The sequence below is a fragment of the Phasianus colchicus genome, chromosome 1, assembly GCF_987193195.1.
Source record: "Phasianus colchicus chromosome 1, bPhaCol1.hap1.1, whole genome shotgun sequence".
Classification (NCBI taxonomy): domain Eukaryota; kingdom Metazoa; phylum Chordata; class Aves; order Galliformes; family Phasianidae; genus Phasianus; species Phasianus colchicus.
Window position 1 is genome coordinate 135,363,944 of NC_143436.1, and position 22,493 is coordinate 135,386,436.

Consider the following 22,493-nt stretch of genomic DNA (forward strand, 5'->3'; position numbering starts at 1 on the left):
TCTCTAGGAACATACTTGAGGACTGAAGGTCTCACTGCCAGAGTCACCGGTTCCCATGTGGATGAGCTGCAAGGGGTTATACTCCAAAACAAAGCAGTCTCAGAAGCTTTTGTTCCAGTGTCATAGATCTAGGCTTCAGAAAAGGTGAACAACTACTCAAAGAGAAATTCTCCTGCCTGATCTGTGGCAGAGTCACAGAGCTGCCTTTTGATCACCTCAATTTTTAAGAAAGTCTTCAAGGTTCTTTTATTAAGCAGTGCTTCTGAACTACTAAATGAAGAAGCACACACTATTAGTATTTGTGGCAGCTTATTGACTAGCAGGTTTCCATGTTAAGCTTTCAAATTTCACCTGAGCTTGCACATGGAACTAGACATGCTATGCCAGTGGTAAAAAAAGCACATATTAGTTCAACAGTACCACAGTCAATGACTCGAGCAGTCTCTTTGCAACCTCATCTCTTCAACATCAAAGGATGAAGCAAAAGCAGCTACAGTAGTGCAAACTGTAAGAAGCCCGATGGTTTCTTCAAATGCCATAGGAAAAGAAGAGAAAGTTGCTATAACATTATTACTTAGAGCAGTTCTCAGTAAAATCCAGATTATTCTGGGGCTGTTCTTGCAAGATGTCTGGATGGCGGTTAGAGCTTTCCTGTTGTACTGATAAGAAAGCAAGACCTCAGGGTGTGCATAGAACATTAGAGAATCACACCCTTGTGAAGATGCAAGATTACAAATTTCTGCTTCCTGCCAAAAGAGAAAAAAAACCTTCAATCTTAGCTCCGAGATGAAGACAAAATCTGTCTTCAGACATATGTGCCAACTCCCATAACTCTAAAGTGGGATCATTGGCATGTACTTTGGAGTGGAATGTAAACAGTACTTTTCAAATAAAGGTCACAAAAGGCCAGAGTAAGTGGATCTATAATAAGGAGAGGGACAAAAAAATTAATTGAAATACATATACTTACACATAGTTGTGCAACTTTTCCTCAAAGGAGAGTTCTAAACTTCTAGGCAGAAGTTAAAACTCACATCATTCTTTCCAGCACCTGTTGTCTTCGTGTCTGCATAGTAAAAGATTCATGCCATAAACAGCCATTCACCATTGACAAGTGAAAGGCATTTCTACGTGGGAAGAATGAGTAGTAAAGGCCAGCAAACTGCCTCTTGAATTCATAAACATTTCTAAAGGTTCTGTATTCTTTTTCTTCTGCAATATGCAAAAGTATTGGTTTGAAACAAATTCAAAAGAATAAAAGCGAAAGACTGAAATGAGTGACCTCAGAGAAGTCCGTGTCTTATCACACTGCACAGAGCTGTGTATCAAACATATGTGTTCTTAAAAAAAATGCAAAATGGAGGGAAAAAAAAGAGAAGGGAGGAGGAGGGAAGTATTTACTTGTCTTAATCTCTCTCAGACATACTTCACATTCTAGGAATAATTTCCCCCATCATTCCTGAGTCATGCAACTGCTGTTTTATTTTATAGTCACTAAAAGCCAAGGGCAAATGGACAGCTGCATGCTATGGAAAAGGTCTAAATGCTGAAAATGTAGAAATACATCATAGTACACATTGTTCCTAAAAATATCTGCTTTTTGAAATTGAGGTGGTTTTTTTGTTTGCTTGTTTTTTTAATTTCAGCAGTTTTGCCTGAGAGTTTGGCTATGAGAGTTCATGACATGACAGCAAGTGCAAAAGTGTAGGGATAGATTTCCCAGAATAAATATATACTAATTTTAGCATATTCTCCTTCATAATGAGCAAGCATTCCTTATTAAAATTGAAATGGATGCTTACTCAACTCCTATTGGCATGACTAATATTCCGAAGGAAAGAGACAAGCTGGTGAAGCAAACTTGTGGATACAGAGGAAGGACAGAATAGCAGTAGTAATATAAATAAAAGGTTTCTCCCTGTTGTCCTCCACAAGCAGCATAAACTTTATGTAAGAAAATGCTCTCCAGCAGGAAGGAGTCTAACTCTGATCCCTCCTTAGTTTTGCAGTGGCATGGCTGATGTTTCTGAGTTACCGGTATTTCAGCAATATTCAGTCCAAATCTTGTGGTTGGGGATGATGTAAAGAAATAGATTATTTTTCAACTTTTAGCAATACATGATTTTTCTTCAAAAATATTGTATTCTCTACACATATATTGAGGCAGGCAGAAAGAGGAAGCTTAGAGGGATCTCATAATTGTCTATAAATACTTGAAGGGAGGATGCAGCGACGACTGAGCCAGTCTCTTCCCAGTGGTGACCAGTGCCAAGGCAAGAGGTGGTGGGCACAAACTGGAACACAGGAGGCTCTCTCTGAATACCAGGCAGCACTTCTGTGCTCTGCAGATAATGGAACACTGGCACAGGCTGCCCAGAGGTGATAGGAACCTCTCCTTGGAGATCTCCAGGAACCACCTGGACTCTGAGCACCCTGCTCTAGGTGGCCCTGCTGGATCAGGGATTGGGCCAGATGGCCTTCAGAGGTGCCTTCAACCTCAGCCATTCTATGACTATGTGATCTTCCAGTGAGCTAGTTTAAAATACTTAAACAGACCACAGATTATTTTTCAGAAAGATTTTGTTGTTACTACAATGCCTTTGGTTTAAGTACATTCCAGTGAATGTACTTTTCACTTTTCACTTTCATTCTACTTTTCAGTGGAATGTACATTCACCAGCCCAGAAAGCCAACCTTATCCTGGGCTGCATTAAAAGAAATGTGGCCAGCAGGGCAAAGGAGGTGATCCTGCCCCTTTACCCTGCAGTGGTGGGATCTCATCTGGAATTCTGTGTCCTCATGCAGTCCTCAGTACAAGAGAGACACAGAGCTGGGATTACGTCCAGAAGAGGGCCACAAAAATGATCCAATGGATGGAACACCTCTTCTATGAGGAAAGGATGAGACTGCTGAGGCTGTTCAGCCTCGAGAACAGAAGGCCCCAGAGACACCGGATAGCAGTCTTTCATTATCTAAATGGGAGCCATAAGAAGAGGGATAGACTCTTTTTAGCAGGGTCTGTTGTGATAGGATAAGGGGAAATGGTTTCAAAATAAAAGAGGGGAGACTTAGACTGGATATAAAGAAGAAGCTTTTTATAATAAGGGTAGTGAGGCACTGAAACAGGCTGCCCAGAGAGGTGGTGGATGCCTCATCCTCAAGGTCGCTCAAGGTGAGGCTGGATGGGGATCTGAGCACCTGATCTAGCTGTAGGTGTCCCTGTTCATTGCATTTTTGTAGACAGCATATAAAGTAGTGACTGCTAATTGACATGACTATTACAGTTCATAATGTGTAGTCCCAATTAATGTCTCATGGTCTTCAAAAACTATCTCATGTTATATGTATCTGAATTTTATGTGCTACCCATTCCACTGAACAAATTATGGTATGTTTTTGATACTGCTTCTCTTTCAAACTTTTCTTGATGTTAACATCTGTTTTGTTAAAATGCAACAGAGCAAACTGATGTGAAGTTATATCTTCTGTAAAGAAACATAATTCTTTTAGAATCTAACAACCAGCTAAATATTCAAACTATAGTAACCGTTTTTAAGCTCACAACTTGCCTTTGAATTGGGTATTTTGATGCAATCAGTGTTGATGCCAGGAGGAAAAACCCTTCAAGTCAGAGACTCGCACATTTAAGCACAACCTGAAGTTGGAAGCAATGCCCCTGGCCCTAAACATCAAACATTTTCAGCAGATGCATTAGTGATAATGGAAGTACATGATCTGCTTTCCTGTTCTCACCACTGCTTCTAATGCACTCTAACATCGCAGGAAACAAAACCAAACTGAAAAAACGGAGGGTCTATTTGTGAAAAAATGTTTCTGTTTTCCTTTTGCAAGGGAAACCATTTGTAACATAGAGGAGCCTCAGCAAGCTCCTCTATAAGAGCTTAACTGCCATGAAATCATAAATCTGTGAAAATTAGACAAGATGAGCAGTAACAAATGAAATCTATTGGAGCCAATGTGACTTGGCCAGTTTTTACTTAGCCTGATTCCTTTGCTTAAGACATTTCTTGAAAACACTGAACAATATACCTACTAATTAGCTTCCATTAGTAGATAGTGAGAGCCCTTAAATACTCTTTCAGTGCCTAATTAACTAAGAAGGTTTACATATTCTCCACTCCTTTTTCTTCTTTTTTAAAGGACATTTATCTCTGCTTGACATACATTTCTTGAGCAAATTTCCATACCCAGCAATTTGCCACAGACGGGTGTTAGCAGCTTGCTGTGAAATCACCTGATGGATTTCAGCTTAGCTGAAGTTGTTTTACCACTGGCAGCACTGGCTTGCTATTTTGCACCTATGTGGAATCAGCTCTAGTTTAACCACTGAGGTGTTCCTTCAGACTGCCTGAAGAATAAGGGGTGGCCTTTTTGAGATTAAAGCACCTCTCAAAGACTTTTGTTTTGATCCTTCCATATTAACTGGGCTGCTTATCTTCATGTCTGCCCAGGGTGCTGGACGTCAAAAGTGTTCCAGATGTTCAAGGCCCTGTACTTATCTGACACCATAATAAGGCAATATACATCACTGCTTTCTGTATTTATTATTCATTTGGAGTAAGGTTGCCCCAGTGTAGAAGATAAACTGAAGACTATGGACATTTGAAAAGAAACAGCCACAGCCATCTGAAGAGATAAATTCCAATGTTTGATTGGGTTGATTGGGTTTTTCCATCTTGTCCATGTATTTTTCCAAATAACTGAATTGCTTGTGGGACATTTTTTGTTGTTGTTGACGTTTTGAAACATTAAACAAACTCCATGCCTAATAATTCCTTTTATGAAGTTGGCTCAGAATCTTTTCACTTTTTGCATCAAAGTTTATGAGCTCTGCACAATTTGACTTTTATTTGGAGTCTTCAATTTAATTTACTTTTTTATTTTTACATCTGACCCTGAGGTGATCCCTCCTTATGATTGTTTCAACAGTTGTATGTTTAATACAACTGTAGCACAAAATACTATCAAAATAATGTTTTGCTTGGGTAAAATGCTTCCAAAATTGAATGTATGTCTTTGAGTGTTGAGGGTTGGGTTTTTCCCTTCGTTGTTAATTTTTTTAACTTTGTCAAGAATTCAAGCCTGTGCAAAAAATGTAATCCTGGAAATATATTACTGTATTTCATAGACAGGAAATGTGCCTGCTTCCTTCTTATTTTTAGTTTTTCTCTTCTCTTTCAGTCTCTTAAAACTTGCAAATCCTTTGGGATTTTCAGTCATGTTTTGATTATGCCTCAGGTTAACTACTTCAGCTTATTTTTTTCATGGGCTTCAAAAGGCAGTGATCATAAACACTGAGTTGTGAGCTTTCACTTGTCAAATGTGCAGGACATCCAGAATGTAAACTAATTACATTTTGACAATAAAGCAACAACAAGAATGTCAACAGATCACCATCATCAATTGTAGAAGCCAACCTGCCTGATTTTGCCTGAAGCAAATGGGAGATTGATACAACTCCTATTGCTTCCCATTAAGTGGATAGTAATGGCAGGGAAAGGCAGTGATGAGGGAGCATCCCAGGGTGGGGATAAGGGAACCATGAAAGAATACCTGGATGAGTGGATCTGGAGGCAAATGCCTCTTTGTGGATACTTACAAAGTGCATTTTTGGAGTTTGTCAAAAGTGTCACATTTGTTCAGGGCTGCACTGTAATAAGTATTTAGTAGGACTGGGAAGAGACCTCAAGTACCTTAGATTTGTACTCTGCTACTCTTCAGCCTGTAGATTTAGGTTGGGCAGTAAGTGTTCCCAGAGGTACTGCATTGCCTTATGGTTGTAATGAAGTATATAAGTGTCATCAGAGGAAAAGATAGGTGGTGTGCCCCTAATATTTTAATGTTAGAATAGATAGCCCTGTTCCTATTCCATGTGCTACGACAGCTGAAGCTCAGGGAGCAAGTGGGTACAGGCTGGAGCATGCAGAAAATTCGGACTTGTGCCCTCAGCTTTCCAGTGAATCTTCTGCTGGAGCATCTGTGCTTCAGGCTTGCCTTTCCTAAGTGTCCACATTCCTCTAAACTAAAATAAAAGATTAGGCATGCAACTGATACTTTGGAAAGCATTTTCTTCTTAAATCTCCTTCTGGTTTATAGTACCAAAGAGATTAACAAAATTTGTAAGGACATGTGCTCCTATTGCTATCACATGTATACAATCCAAACGCCTTTCAGAGGAGTGGCTGGGAGAAGGCTGTGAATTATGTAGTGGATTAATTCCAGGAAACTCTTGTATTCACTCTGAAGTTGATACTAATAGCCTGCTTCATAGTGGTTACTTCATTATTATTGGGTTTTGTTCATATACCAGCAATTTCTTTTGTAATGTGGAAGACTTTGAGTGAAATATATTTGAATATATTTCTGCATAATACTTGATAAGAATACTCCAAATATTCCAAACAAAGTGCTTCTCGTTAAAAAAAGAGGCAAAATGTAGAGAGATGATGAGAATAGAAAGGTTTCCTATCCCTTACTGTTTTTCATATGTCATCCAAAAGACTGTGATAGAAACAATATCAGAATACGGGAAGCATATGTAGAATTTATTTTCCAGGTCACCCCATCCCACCTTCTCTCCTTCCACCTTCTCTGGCTCCTGAATCCAAAGCAGTGAATTTTATCCTCAGACATGCTTGTGCCACAGTCTGCACACCAAAACCAAACGTACCCTTTGCCACGAGATTGTGACTTTCAGTGCAGATCAGAAGCAAGGCAGAGGAATAAAGAAGCTTGTTAGAAGAAGGCAAGGGCAAAAAATACCCAATAATGGCTGACTGTTTCTTGCAGAGGGGCCACAAGCATGGATGGATTTCTAGGTATTACTGTAACCAGTAAATGCACTCAGCATTTGTCTCACACTGTTGTTAAAACTGGATGTTTCTTTTCCAGGTGTCTTGTTTTCACTGGTAGTCGTGATGTATGTCATCTGGGTCCAGGCGATGGCTGATCTTGAAAACTACACAAACATGAAAAAAATGGATTGCCCAGACTTTGCTGTTTATGTACGCTATGGCTGGTCTTTCATGCTGGCTCCAATAGGAGTATTTTTTGCTTTATTAGCAGGAATGCTGTTCTTGTTGGTAGGGCGTGCCATTTATTTAAATTCAGACTAGTCATACACTGCCAAACAGAGTATAGAAGTCCTAATAAAACTTCCTGACACAATTTTATATATCATTACCATTATTACAATCCTAAGTATGCAGGCACACTTACGGAATTTCTTCTGTTACTTGTTTAAGAGTAGAGGACACAAAACTCAATACAGGAAGAAACCACCCTTAATACCCCTTGTTGCTTTTAATTCTATAGGAAGTACACACATAATTCTCCATAATGTACTATTTGCAGCATTTTTGCAGTTTTGCAAACCAGAGGAAGGCAAAAATGTTCTGCAACCAAAAGCCCAATATGAAATGGGCCAAATCAACATTTTGTACATTTGTCTTTTAGTATTTATCGTGTGCTTCCACTTGTGGAGAATGGTACAAGATGGAGGGAAAACAAATGGTCAAACACAGTAATTAAGTCTACCTCCTCTCCTGTTTTCCACTACTTGCCTTAGTTTTGATACAACCAAACATCTGCAGTCTATAAAAATAGAGTGCAGTTGTTCATGAAGAGTCCATGGGAAGAGGACAAGAGAGAAGACAATAGCAGTGAACAGCAATTTGGTGCTAGTCTGTCCGTGTAAAAGCTTAACTGCTTCTGTTTCATTTCTCCTTTCTGTATGCATTTGAATGCTGTATACTTTCATGTTTGTTGCATGATTTTGTAAGCCAAAATACCATATCTGAATCACTAGTTAACGTTATGCCAAAAACTGTTCTTTGAATTATAGCTTTAATATTTTAATCAAGTATTTGATTTATTTTTGAATGGAATAATTGGCTCCTCCCAGAAACATTTTCCTGGTGATGTAACATGAAAGATTTATTATGATGGTAACTATCCAGAGTATGAAAATGTATGTTTTATGTAGCCAACATTTTCTTAAATATTAAAAATCTGCATTACAAACCAGATCTGGCCTGGCTGCTAGTCATCCCTTGGAGAGCAACAAGACAAGCAAAGGCAGCAAGGGAGGAGAATCTGGTTCCGTGCTGTAGAAGTAGCTCGCTCTTGGTATATGTGGGTGTAAGATGGAGCAAGGATGGGACTGTATGCGTGGTATAGAAAAGATGGGGTGGAGAACTATGAAGAAACTTGGTTTGTCTGGCATTGGGCCCAAGCTGAAATTAAATCCATCTGAGAGTGTGTTCATTTTCACTTTGTAACCTAATAACTCAATGGGACTGATGGGGAAAAATAAAGACTGCATGTTGGTTTCTTCTCATTCGTAATGCTTAATTCCACAGCTGTTCTGAATACTAAAAGCATCACTAAAAGGCAGGAAAGGAGTGCCCACCTAGAAGATGTGGTAAGCTAGATTGGATATTGCTTCAATTTCAGGAGCTTTTGTGATTGGAAGGTTTCCAGCCTCCCCTGCTACTTATTTATTTTTCCATCACCAAGATTAGCTTGATACAATATAGAACAGGAAGAAACAAGGGCAGGGGGTAGAAGAGCATGGAACTCTGATGTTTGGAATAATTACCAAATCACAAAAATATTTTTATAGGCTACTAACATGATGTTTTTAATTACTGCATCCGAGAGTATGATGGGTGAATTTTAACCAAATATTCATAAACTTATACATGAACTCCACGTAAATGATAGCCATCTTGAGAACATTAGGGTTACACCGTAATGCCTTTGGTTAATCAGGAAATGCTGAAATTTACCCTTCCTCTGCTGCATATGGTGTTATACACCTGCCTTTAATTACACAATCACATACTGTTTCTCAAATAATACAGTCTGTTGGTATTTACCCCTTTACAGTCTAGGACACTCACCAGTAATTGGGGAGGTAAATTCAATAATTGGGAGTCATTGGGCTGCACACCCCTCCCGAAGCCTGCTGGTTCTCTGCAGGGGAGAGGCCTTCTACATAAGAGCTTACAGGAGGCAAAATGCTTGAGCCACTTTCTTGCAAGCTTTAGAAGCTGGAGGAATTGAGAAGTGCCTCAGAGCTGGACTTCTTCCAGGAACTTAGCCATGTGTGCAGCAGCAACTAATAAACTCTGCAAGGAATGAGCCAAAGGCTCCTGTGGAGCCCTTAATTCAGCCCATGTGCATCTTCAGGGCTCTCTCCATTAGTCAGCTAAATTAGCTACACTCCTATGGGCAAGACACCGTCTCTCAGAGGCAGATCTTTGGGTCAGGCTGCGGGAGTAATGGCCATTGAACATCCAAGGTGTTTCTGACAGTTCTCTTAGAAACTTCAGGGAGCCTTTCTGGCGTCAGTAGAAATTGCTTAAGTCCTCATAAATTCTTCACTCAGACTTATACTTTCGGCACTAGTCTGTAGCTCTATCCATTTGCTTTAATTGGATACCATTTTCTTCTCCTAATGGTAGAGCTGAGAGGTTCCTTCTGAGAGGTGCAGACAGGATGCTTGCTCACACCAAGACAAGGGTGTCACTGAGCACACTGATGTGCATGTGACAAGTAGCTGTCATAGACCAGGGTGTTGGGTGGTAGGAAAGCATTTCCATATAAATGTTACCTGAAAGTATATTCTTACCCTTGTACTTCTGGTTTCATTAAAATCTAAGTGCATAGGAATGGGTGTCATGGAATCATAGAATCATAGAATGGTCTGGGTTGAAAAGGACCACAATGATTATCTAGTTTCAATCCCCCTGCTATGTGCAGAGTTGTCAACCACTAGACCAGGCTGCCCAGAGTTTGTCAGAACTGTGGGAAGACAGACCAGCTAGGGAGACTCCCTTCTGTGACACTCTTCCAGATTTTTTTTTTTTTTTTGTCCAGAAACTCCTTGTCAATGATACAGGGATTATCATGATTAAAGCTGGGTAAAAGATTGTAAAGGGGATTAGATACTGCAATCAAAATATTCCGTGAAATTGGTCAAAGAACTCTATTCCCTGCAAACCTATTGGTTTTGGGGGCTGTTTTTAATTGCCTGGCTGGCTCAACAGCCTGTGATCAAATCAGCTGAGATTTTTTTTTTAAAGTCACATGTCTGGAAAAGTGATGGTGAAAGGAATGGGTAGGTAAGAAATATTTTTTTATTAGTTTCAATCTGATCATCTGATTATCCAGAGCAAATCTGGTGAGGACAGTGACTGCCCACTGCAGGGGCAGAGCAAAAACGAGGGGATGAGGGCAAGAAGGGAGGCTGAGCGTCCCTCTGCACTGCCCTCTGCCAGCCCGCTGTGCAGCTGTCGTGGATTCCCGGGGGGCATGCTGACACGATGCGGCAAAGGCAGCCGCTGACACAAACAGACGGGAAAGGATGTGCCCCTGGCTTATCCTTGATACTCATTGGGGTGGCTGCTGGAAGTTTTGCTGGAGCTGATCTTGATGAAACGTGGGGTCATCTGTTGATGTTTATGTTAGGGAGCTAAATCAATATTTGCCTTTTAGGAAATGCATAATAAAGGATGATCTGTTTCTCTGCAGGATGTCTCTGCAGCTGGGTCTGCGCTCTGGGGCGAGCTAGTAAGCTGCTAGTAGAGTGCTCACAAGTAGTTCCTATGCTGCTGTCTCCATTCATATAAAATCCTAGCTGTCTGCCACATACATTGTATTAATTACTAAGAAGTCAGACTGAACCTCTTAAAAGAGCTATCTACCTTCTGATGGAACAAGTGGGTTTTCTTCTGTCTCTCCTGTTCCTATCTGTACTTCCAGCAGTGTGATTTCCAGGCAGGGAAGACAAGGTAAAGTATGCTGAAATTCTGCTGCGTTCACTTTTAGAGAGAACATGGATTCCTGCTGCTGAAGACCATGGAGATGCTAAACTCAGTCATGTATAAGCAGTTATCTATGATCTAAAGTTTCAGGAGGGATGAAGAATTCACGAGTATAGGCAGCACCACTTTTTCATCTGTGTGTCTTACTCAGTTTGCTAGTCTGTCCTTCCAGCCCAAAATGTTGGTCATCTATACAGGAAACACATCAACAATAGGGATCAGAAGAGCATTTTGGCATGAAGTTAAGAAGGAAAGGAGGGCTGGCAGCATCCTCCTGTCTGACACCTCCAAACTGTGCACCTGGTATTTCCCTAAGATGGACCTCATGGCATGCTACCAGGCTCCGTGCTTTGCTGTGAGGATAAGGGGAGTGCTTGGAGCAGAAGTCACCCCAGCTTATTTGCTATAGATCTGTTCCTTACCCTTTCCTAAAAATGGACAAGGATGCATCTGGTACACAATAAGCGGAGTATGTACACATGCAAGGTACTTTCATGCTGGAAGGCAGCGACTTTGAACATGTTTTCAGCAATGAGATGGCCTGAGTGCCATCACGATGCTGATATTTCACATTTGGCACATCATTGACCCCAGCCTGTGCCTTGGCTGTGGAGGGAGACATTCTCTGAAATGACTTGCATGCAATTCAAGTTTTAAACTGGCTAAGGAAAAGACCTCAAATGAATCCTTATCTAAGATGGAAACACTTTTAAGGAAGAATGAAGCCCAAAAGATAATGAAAAACGTTCCCCCCCTCCCCTTTACTCTATCACATCAGATTGACTTATCCTCTGTTATGTGGGTTTACTTTGAAACAGATCACTCTCATTGCAACACGTTCAGTGCTGCCAGCCACCACATGGTTATTTGGCAGCTATTTAAAGCTCAGATCATATTACTGAGTCGCAGTGCTAGGCACCCATGTTCCAACTGGTATACAACTGATCTAAAGAGAAATCAGCTTTAGGTTTTGTTCTCTGAAATTAAATGTGACGGTATGATCTCTGTGATCCTTTTTTTCCCCTTTTCTTCCCCCCCCCCCCCCCCTTTTTTTTTTCTTTTTTTTTTTTCTTTCTTTTTTTTTTTTTTTTCTGTATGCATTATTACTTTTTTTTTGGAATGGTGTTTTGCTAGTACCACAGGGGAAATTCAGTAAGGCTGTCAGCCTGATGTAGTGTATTCTCAGACACCTTAGCTTTTCCTCCTCTTACATTTGCTTAAGAGCTTATAAACCACAGAGAATAAAAATTGCTAAATAGAATGAAATGACCTGTCAAGGGTAGACATAGTATTTGTGAATGACTTAAAAAAATTCCACCGGCTTCAAGCACCCCAGTCTCACTGATCGGGTGTGCTCTCTTGAAATCTGGCCTTTCTTTTTTTCCCCAGGTAAAATGCTTTGATGGTCATCGGTCTTAGATGATGTGAAAAGGACTAGTTTTGTCTACCTGTATCCAGCCCAGGACGAGACTATGCAGCAGGAGAGGATTTCATTGTGAGATTTGGAAGAGACTTGAATCCTGCTCTTAATATAATGAGCCTAAATCTTGAATTTTGCAAATCATTGAACAAAGTCAAGATGAGTGGCTCCCAGGAAGAATTAACCAATAAATATTTTACATTGCAGAAAACTTTCAACATTGGAGAATAGGAGAATTTTCCATAGGAACAAAGTGACTGATCTCAAACCCAGCTAACTGTTGATGCTGATAGATATATATTCAGTTCAGGAGCTGGGGTGTTCAGCTTGCATTTAACTCATCTCAGGAAGTATAGGGTAGTTCTATACCCAGAAGCACCATTTGGTCAGGAAGTTGGAGTTTTGAATGTAATCCTTATTTGATTATTTTATTTTCTGATGTTCTGCCATCTCCTCTCTCTCCCTGTACAATTTCAGGCTTTAAATCTTTGTCCTGAGCTTCAAATAGCAACTTCTACTGCTAATCAAAGCAACAGAAAAAGTGTATTTATGTATGTTCCTGGACTAGTGCAAAGGTTATTCTGTAACTTGTTTCTTCAGTGTGAACATCACATAATCAAAGAGTGTCACATTTAGCCTTCCCTAAGGAGCAGGCTTTCTGGAGGGAAGCATTGAGTTTCTCTGAGCACTACATACATACAGCCCTCTATGTGCCAGGACCAACACAGGCAATGAGAAATAAGAGGATATGGATGTAGCTTAAAATATGTGCATAAAACTGAAAGAAGGCACAGTGGGCTGGCATCATATTCTCATTCATGTAGCTCCAGCTTTTTCTATAGCAAACACTTTTCAACACTGCGCGTTGGAGTTGTGCAACACACAGCTCAAGTGAGGCTCTCCCAGGTCATAGAGTCATAGAACGTCCTAAGTTGGATGGGACCCAGAAGAATCATCAAGTCCAACTCTTGGCATTACATAGGATCACCCAAAAATCATACTGTGCATTTGAGAGCGTTATTCTGTCACTTCCTGATCTCTGGTGAAATTGATGCCATGACTACTGCTCTGGGAGCCAGTTCCACCACCTCTGATGAAGAATCTTTTCCCGATGTCCACCCTGACCCTTCTCTGTCAAAAGTCAGCTGTGTGTGTGGAAATGAGCCTGGTGGGGTTCAGAACTGGATGTATGGGTAGGTTGTGACTCTTCAGCTGGGTTCACGTGTACAGAAGCAGAGTTTCATACTTCATTGGAAGATATTTCTGATGAACTTCTGATTCTTTGTGTCTACAGAGAATGCAATCCACAGGAGGTACCTGCTTCTCATCACTGTCAGGAAGAATGCTCTAGGCTGCTCAGAAACAAACGGCTCCTACAAGCTAATGAGAACCTTAGTAATACTCTATTGTAGAAACAACCCTGTAGAAGTTTGTGTCACAGGGCAATGACATACACACTCAAAGACAGGTCAGTGACAGCTGGTTCTAGTACATGAAACCCTCTCATAGCTCTAACCTGTGCTTCATTCAATAGGAAAATATTTGGATAACCTTTCTGTTGTAAGAGGCTTTAATTCATAATTCAGATGTTTTGAAATATAAAGTAATCACATTCCAATTATTAATTGCTATAGAAAGGCATGTCTGCCTTTTTTTTTTTCGCTGCAGAAAAGAACCCCAACAAATTCTATGCATATTTCAATGACAGTGAAATCCTTCAGTTTGCCCTTGCTAATCTATGTGCGTATCTCTGCTCCAGTGCAGTGAGCACAGCCCATGAAGACTGCGCATGAATCAGCGAGGGGCTCCTTAATTTGATAAGAAGCTTCAGCGCTCGGAGAGGGAGGAAATTCATGAACTGGAGAGACCAGAGGAGAAGGCTCAGCTAGAGACCAATGTCCTATGTCTTGGGATCTGAGACTCTTCGATCAGTTGTGCGCTTGGGTTACTTGGTCAGATCCTTGCTCCAGTGCAATCACACACCGCCTGTTCACTGATTGCTTGTGGGAAAAGGGCATGTGCAGCACAGGAGCTCCTGAACTACCTGATCTTCCAACAGAAGACCAACAAACAAGCACTCCCCTCACAAGTCGTCTATGCCACCAACTGATTTCTTTGTGAAAGAAACTTGTGAAAGAACTGCAGCCTGCATCACGTCTACTCTCTTCTTAGCGGGAAAGGAAACCCAACCAACGTCCATTTGCAAACCGTAACCTGGAAATCCTGTGTTCCCGGAGCCGGGAGAGGATGGGGCAGGGCGGGGAAGGCACGGCGGGGCCTGCAGGGCGGCCGGCGGCCACCGGGGGGCTTCGTTCTGCCTCTCACGGAGGAGCGGCGGCGGCCGCTTGGCTCTGCCCCTCCCTCACGGAGGCTGTGTTTCCAGCGCTGGGTTTATCCCGTTCAGTCTAGGTTCTTAAATTCTGCCTCCTTAACACCGTTCAGGTTAAAGGCACTTCAGCACAACTTATCCTTTTCGTAAGTGTTGTGTTACCTTAATAAAAATGAAGGCTGCTTCTCACAGAATCACAGAATTGTAGGGGTTGGAAGGGACCTCCAGAGATCATCGAGTCCAACTCCCCTGCCAAAGCAGGTTCCCTACACCTTCTAGGGCAGGAAAGCCCCAAACGTTTTGCTAAAAGCCCTTACAGCCCTCCAGAATCCTCTTTCTGGAGTACTGCACTCCTTTTTACTACCAGCAGGTATTTCAACCATTTATTCCTTAAATAATTAGCCATGAGAGTAATCAGAGAATCGTAGAATTGTTTGAGCTGGAAGGGATCCTTAAAGGCCATTTAGTCCAACTCCTCTGCAATGAACAGGGACACCTACAGCCGGATCAGGACACTCAGGGCCCCATCCAGCCTCACCTTGAGTGTTTCCACCGACCACATCCACCACTTCTCTGAGCAACCTGTGCCAGTGCCTCACTACCCTTACTGTAAAAAACTTCCTTACATTTAGTCTAATTCTCCCCTCCTTTAGTTAGAAACTATTTTCCCTTATCTTAACACAACAAATGTTACTGAAGGGTTACTGAAGGGTCTGTCCCTTTTTTTTCTTATAGCCCCCCCCTTTAGATACTGAAAGGCTGCTAATACATATGAATAACATCAATATATCTTTTTGTTATTATTGTTACTTAAACAATCGCATTCATTCATAGATCTCAAAGTGCTTTTTAAATGAGGTCAGCACAATTAACCCTGCTGAACCACTGCTATGCAGAGCTTCCAGACTGCTGTCACTGTGCATCAGTCGAGTGCACAGTCCTGTCTCTAACACCTTTAAGCCAAGACTGGAGCCAAAACCAAAGCGGCAGGAAGCCTCCATATTAGATAAGTTTTTTTGGACACAGAAGCTCCCACTGCCTTGAAGGGAGGGAGAAAACAGCCTGAAAGCATTTGGAAAATGCCCTGCTGTGGTTGGAACAGTTGGGGATCACTGAAGAACTGCAATAAGGGGAAGCAGCAGCTGGCAAAAGCTAGGAGAGTTAGGTGCAAGAGCAGAGCTCCTTAAGTAGCACACAGCCCAGGAAGCTGTCATGGGTCTGACACGGGCTCTTGTTCTTCCTTGGTGAGAAACATACCCGGTGATCTGGAAGAGCGAGGGGGCTAAAGCCCTAAAAGGAGGCCTCCAATTTTAGAAATGCCTCTTGTCCCCATAATCCCTTCATTTTTATAACATTTTCTAGGTATGACATTACACAAACTACGTAACAGACAAATCCTCCGTTTGCATTAGATTTAAGTGGCTTCCCTCCCATCACTCCTCACTGTTAAAAATACATTACAGAAATTACTATCCCGCCTAGGAAAATGTGTGATGATTCTGGTATCTGTCGTTTATGTCTAAAACATTTTGGCACTTATCCTGCCAGGTTGTCTTTTCCTTTCAGCTTTGAGTGAGAGAAGGGGAAGTGCAGGGTGAGGGGCCAGATTTTTCTATTTCCCTAGTTGCTGCCTGCATGCATTGCAGCCCACATTGCAGGCGTGATAGGATCTAAATGCTGAGCGGGAGCAGTGAAATCCTTAGGAGAAAAAGAGAACAGAAAGTAGAGAGAAGCCACACTTCAGACTACCCTAAGAGTGGCTGTATGAAATCAAAGCAAAGATACTTAAAAATACGGAGCCCAAGATCTTGTCTTCCTACAACAGTCAATATTTACAGAGAAACTATCAGCAAACAGCAAGTGTGACATGATCTTTCCTCGAGTCCCTTTTCAGCTTCTGAAAAGGGGACAGACACCTTTCTGCCTTTATCTCATTTTCATGTGGACTGAATTTGGCCCTCTACATCTGAACAAGCCCCCAGTCTCCACTCCTCTCTCCTGCAGCCATCAGCTGCTACGTCAGTGCCACTGGGGCTGCTCACATCAGGCATTTGTAAGCAGTAATCAAGCACAGAGATCCCTTTTCCCTCTGCTAAGAGCCTGGCTCAATCTGGAAGGAAGGGAGGAGAATCAATCTGCCTGATTGCTGTATCCCCTTCATTTTGCACTTCGCAGCCCCTTGCCAAGCAGAGCAGCGGGAGAGTCTCAGCTCGATCGGCTCAGCTGCTCCCGGCAGGTGTCACTATGGAATGGCAAAATGCAACTCGAGGGCTGTGAGAGCTGCTGCAGAGCCTGGCTGCCGGCAGCGCGTCCACCGAAGGGCCACGTTTGTACCACGGTGCTGCAGCCAGGAAAGTTTCCTAATTAGATCTGAAACCGGGGTGCTGCTGCACTCTGCTTTCCCCATGTTTGTCTCTCCACTCTCAAAACCCTAACAGTGGGTTGGAGGAGTTGTCTGTCTTTTGTTTGTTTGTTTGTTTGTTCGTTTGTTTGTTTTATATATATATTTATATATACATATATTTATAAAATATTGCTTAGCAATGAATGGAGAGACACCCTTCTTCATGGATTGCTGCCTCGTGTAGTAACACAGCACAATGACGTGTAAAGTTTCCAGAACTGTTGGTAATTACTGATAAGCCCAGTTCAGCTCTCAGTTACATACAAAGCTGGATAAACAATGGGAGGAAAAAATTAATTAAAGCCCATGTTTGCAAAAGCTGGCTAGCGATTCTATCTGATCACGTTGCTGCTCCTTTTATTCCCTTTGCACAAACGTTTGGGTGGTCAGGTTGTGCTGGTGCCTAGGTGTACAGGAGGAGCTTTTGTCTGTGGAAATAGTGCATCTCCCCCAGGCCCTGGGCCTTCTGGAAAGCACTCACCCATGCCCTTGTGTTTGCAGCTGGGAAGGTATCTGGAGGCCTGGAGAGGCAGAGGTTAAATGGTTGTCTCTCCCAGGTGATATCTGAAGTCTCCACACCACCAAAAGCAACAGGGGAAGAAGGAAGAGAGTACAGGTGGGAATGCGAAACAATGGGAAGGACACACATCTAGAGAAATTTCACACGTTTCAAACCCACAGTACTCTTGGGCAATGTGTCTTCTGTGACACAGCACAGCCTATGTGAAGAGGAAGAGGGAGCTTATCTGCAGCATGGGCTGGACACATTACAGACATAAACACTGTGCCTAGATCACATTGCTTCACTTGCTGGGAATGCTGGGACTGGTCAAGTTCTTAGAGACTTATTCCAATCAATTGTAAGTCTTGATGAGTACTGCATGGCACCTTGAGCACTGCACGGGCTGCTTGTCTCTGCCTGATTTCCCATCAGGGACTCAGGCAACTCCTGGCTATTCCAGTGTGACAGGAGTCAGGGTTCTGCCAGGGATCTAAAAATCATGTTCTCCTCCATGACTGAACCCTCTCACTATGGCAGGCCTGATTTACTAGTGTCAAAGCTGGTCCAGTCTTGAGAAGGTGGTCAGACCAGATGACCGCCAAACATCCCTTCCAACTGAAATAACTCCATAAGTTCATGATTGTGGGGTCATTTCCTGCTATGCTCCTTTCCCTGAGGTTCTTCCTCAGAGCCTCAGTGATTTCTTCAGATTCAGCTCAAAATCATGGAAACTAGGTCAAGCTATGATAGGAAAGCTGAAAGGCCGAGCTTACCATCAGAAACCATGGGGAAGATACAAAGCCTACACTACGATTCTTGAATGGAATGGGATGCATCCACTAGAAAAACTGGTTGCACAGCAAAATATATGTGTATATGTGTAGGAGACAATGCAGTTATTTTGGAAATAGCTTGTAGAAAGCACCAAATTGGACTGATGTTTTGATGTCAGTGCACCATTTGCTGATGAGTCTTGGCATCTTCAGAGACTTGTGATGTATTTCTCCTCTTGTGAAGAAATGCTTGGCAGATGAATCCATAAAATCCTGTCCTTTTGTGCCTCATTTTACAGCATTGTTTGTGCCCTCGTGCACAGAGTTGTGTTTTATGGAGTGCTAGGAAAGGCTCAGATCAAAGCTAATGCGATTTATCCACGATACTTTCAGCAAGAAGAAGAGTTCAAAAGATAGGAAATCACATATGAAGAAAATTAAGCTTTGCATATAATTTCCTGTGCTTTATGGAGAGCTAAGACCACAGAAAGAAGGATTCTGGTGAGCAGCCTAATACTGATCCCTTCTTTCTCCCAGTAGCACATTGGATAACATACATCCCATCTAATTTAATCTGTGGGGACTCCTCTTGGCCTCCAATCGCTGACCTGACAGTGTGCTTCTAACACAAACTCTGTGTGAGTGTAATTAAATTCTTTCATTTCCTTATTTGAGCTACAATTAGGAAAGAAAAAAAAAAAAACAATAGCAACATTCCTATGCTCTAATTTTTGTTTATTTCAAACAGTTGCTAGATGTAAGTAATTCTAATTAAACTGCAAAGTTCTTCTGTAGACAGTTTGTATGTTGCTAAAATTGATGTCAGGTGTTACAGAAATGTGTATTGTTTGCAGTGATCTTTCCAAATTCCACTGGCATAGAGGAGTAACAAAAAAAAAAAAAAAAAAAAAAAGAAAGAAAGAAAGAAAGAAAGCCCTTAGATCTATTTACTATTGCTTTTTGACTGTTCCCAGGGTCTTAATGGAATCTGCAAAGCCAGGAGCACAGCCTGACAAATGTGGGTGGTACTTGGGCTTCAAATTAGGATCCCAAAGAAGATCTACAGCCACAGTCATTTGCTCTTTGAAAAGAAAGAGGTCCATTTTATACATGAGCTCTGGTTTTCTGTAGAAGTTTCATGCCCATTGCTCATGTGCTTCCCCACCAGTGTTCTTTCAATGCTCTGAAACATTATGCAGAGATTCTGCATCACCTTTGCTCATGCTCAGAGGCAGTGAGCTATGACTTATATGTACAGAGGGTGTATGGAAAATTCTTTGCAAATACGAGGAGGCCTGTTTTAGAAGCTGCTTGTGAGCCTCCTTTCACAGAAAATCATGATTTTCAGACTAGGTATCATGTTGTTTGAAAGCAGATTCATGACAACTGCATTTCCAGTTGTAGGGTGAAGAGGGATGCAATGAAACTTTATATATATGCTAGAAGTCATTTAAGAAAAAAAAAACAAAACCGAAAAAACACAGAAGTTATTTATGAATGATTGGGATTACTCTGTATGCTACTGTTGAATGAAATCTTGCTTTCCACTCTGTCTCTGCTTCTTACAGTGAGATTTGGCAGGATCTGCCATTGTCTGGGTCAAAGTGAAGTACCTGTTCAATTTTGAGGAAGAATTAAACATTTTTATAGCACATCTCATCTTATTAAAAGTATTATTTTTGCGATGCAAAAAAGCTTTGTTCCTGCACAGTAAATGAGATATAAGTCCACTGAAAGAAGCTAAGACCAGTCTAAGCAGAGACCAGAAAACAGAACCACATGTTTTTTTCTTTTTCTTTTTTTAAAGAAAGAAACAGCAAACAAACCAAACAACAAAAATGCTGGAAGAGACAGTGAAAGATAAAGATGTATTTGAATGATCTAGTAATTATAGGTACACCAAGAGGCATTCATTTGTTTATCTATTCTTCCTTTGCCAATATTGGCGAGCAGGCAGAAACTAGGCTCTTCCAACCTTCTCTGCCATTTGCTGCTTCTTTCATCTGCCTTCCAGTTTTGAAATCAAACACTTAGCTCTCCCTCTTCTATGGAAATATGCAAGGTTTCTGTTGTGTTTCTTTACTAGAGTTGGCTTCCAGTTCACACGGCTGTAGACAGGACCAATATGAAAGGCTAACTGATTAGTTTGGAAGATTTAATTATTCTTTGCAGGAAAAAATAGAAGGCAACAAATCCTGCATGCTGAGAATATTACTCATAGTGACAAAGATGGTGTCTAGGTGTTGGAAGGGCTGATGGATATGTCATGAACACAGCTCTGTTCCATATATTTGTCAGTGGTATAAAGACAATTGCCCTAAACACACATTTCAGATATACAGGAAGGAATAGTGTCTGCCCCTAACAGTCTACGTTTTGACTTAGAATAAAGCACAACAGCAATTAGGAGGGTAAAGCAAGAAGTAGGAGAACAGTAGTAAGATCATACAGCAAATAAGTGCCTACATGCAGAATTAGATCCAAGCCATTTTAAAGTGGAATTGTGGGAATAATTCTTTCTTCAGTTCAAAGGTCAAACTGAAATATATATATATGCATGTATTTTGGGTTGATCTAAAGCATAAAATTGTATTGGTTTTCTTGGCAAAATGGAAAAAAAATAGAAAATACTTGGGGTTGAAGTCAAAGTTAATAGTTCATTTAGTTGGAGGAATCTAAACACTCATTAAATGATTTATTTCAAGAAGTTTAAAAACAATCATTTTTGAACAAAAGTTTGAGATACTGTGAAAATAGGGAAATAATTTCTCTTTACTGGAATATTTTTTTTCAGTCACAAGTATTGGCCAAATGAAGCCAGTTAGGAACAATTTTCACCTGATCTTTTTGTCTAGTGAATGTTGACTCTCAGTCTTCGTTGTCCTTCAACTTTTCACAAGTTAAATGCATTTCTTAAAACAACTGTTTTAAAAAACTTCTGAGGAAAATGATGACTTGATTTTTAAATGCGAAATTTTTACTCACTTCTCTTGAAGAAGAAAGAAAAAACTAAGATTACTGAGAAGAATATTCCAATGAAGCTATTCTGTAGGTTTTTTTCAGGGTAATATAAAAATTTCCAAATAAGTCTTGATAAATGAAAAAAATAGCTATTCTTGAGCAGAACGTCAAAACTGGTGCTGATAAATTACCAGCCCAGAGAAATAAAACAGAACAAAATAGCATGTGGTGCCAGTGTATTCAGTAAGTGTTATGAATTTGCACTGGTGTTATGAAGTCATCATTTTTGCAGCAAATTGGTATGGAACAAGGGTCTTCTGGGTGACCCCATAGTTCTGTATGGAGCTGAAGTCAGACAATATTTGTTTTTGATCACACTGGTTGTCCAGGTGTCAGCATGGAGCAGGAAGATCCCAAGTCTGAAACCACTCATTTTCACTCCTTAGGAAGGAGCTGATGTATCTTTGTGGGCTGTGGTTTCAAATTATCTATTCTTGTTGTAATAGTTCAAAGATTAAAGAAGGAACAGAGGTTGATCTAGAGGAACTGGATCATGAAGGATGACCATTGCATGGGCTTTTCAGGAAGTTCTTGGCAAAGGAACAGGTTTTGCCCAGGATTTAGTGATCATTTTAGTAGTAGCAGGTTCCTGCATTCCAATTCTACTTTTTTTTAACTTATACTGAGAGATATTTTCTTTCTTTTAAAGGCACCTCTCACCTTAAACTAAGAAAGAAAGGTGCTGCTGAGCCCATTAGAAACCGAGCATCATGTAGCCAACCTGGTGGTGGGGGTGACATCTGACAGTATCCAGGAGGGGAAATGTGGGCTTGCCAAGGATTCTACTGACCCCTTCTCACAGGGCCCTACAAAAGAGCACAGGTGGTTATTTATGACTGAGGCCTAGGCAGATATTTGAAAGCAAAACACTTTCATCCAGTCAGGATACAGAAAATAATGGACACTGTACACATACTTTGATATACTTGCTTTTCTTTTGATTTTTTTGAAAGCCTCCTGCTCTCTCTCTTTCCTCTTTCTGTCACCATTTTCCACTTTTCTCTTAATATATCCATTTCAGATTGAAAAATTGTGAATGAAAGCTAGGCCCCAGAGCAGCCACTGATCTGAAGAGGAGCAGGCATCTGCCCATAATGGTCTTTCCATTGGGTGCTGCTGAAGCAATCAGGCACTTCATTTATTTTATATTAAATCTTTATTAAACATGGTCAGTCTTGTTTCTCTTTATGTTTT

At 41.1% G+C, this 22,493-nt stretch overlaps 1 protein-coding gene across 2 annotated transcripts in view; it reads left to right on the forward strand.

The window, feature by feature from the left end:
• The window catches only part of TMEM182 (transmembrane protein 182), a 39,414-nt gene extending 31,093 nt beyond the window's left edge, over positions 1-8,321 (forward strand). For both annotated transcript variants that reach the window (XM_090127896.1, XM_031605180.2), the window contains exon 5: positions 6,913-8,321. In XM_090127896.1, coding sequence (XP_089984022.1) covers positions 6,913-7,136 — 224 coding nt within the window. In that variant the 3' untranslated portion in view covers positions 7,137-8,321. The remainder of the gene's footprint in view (positions 1-6,912) is intronic.
• Positions 8,322-22,493: the final 14,172 nt, after the last annotated feature.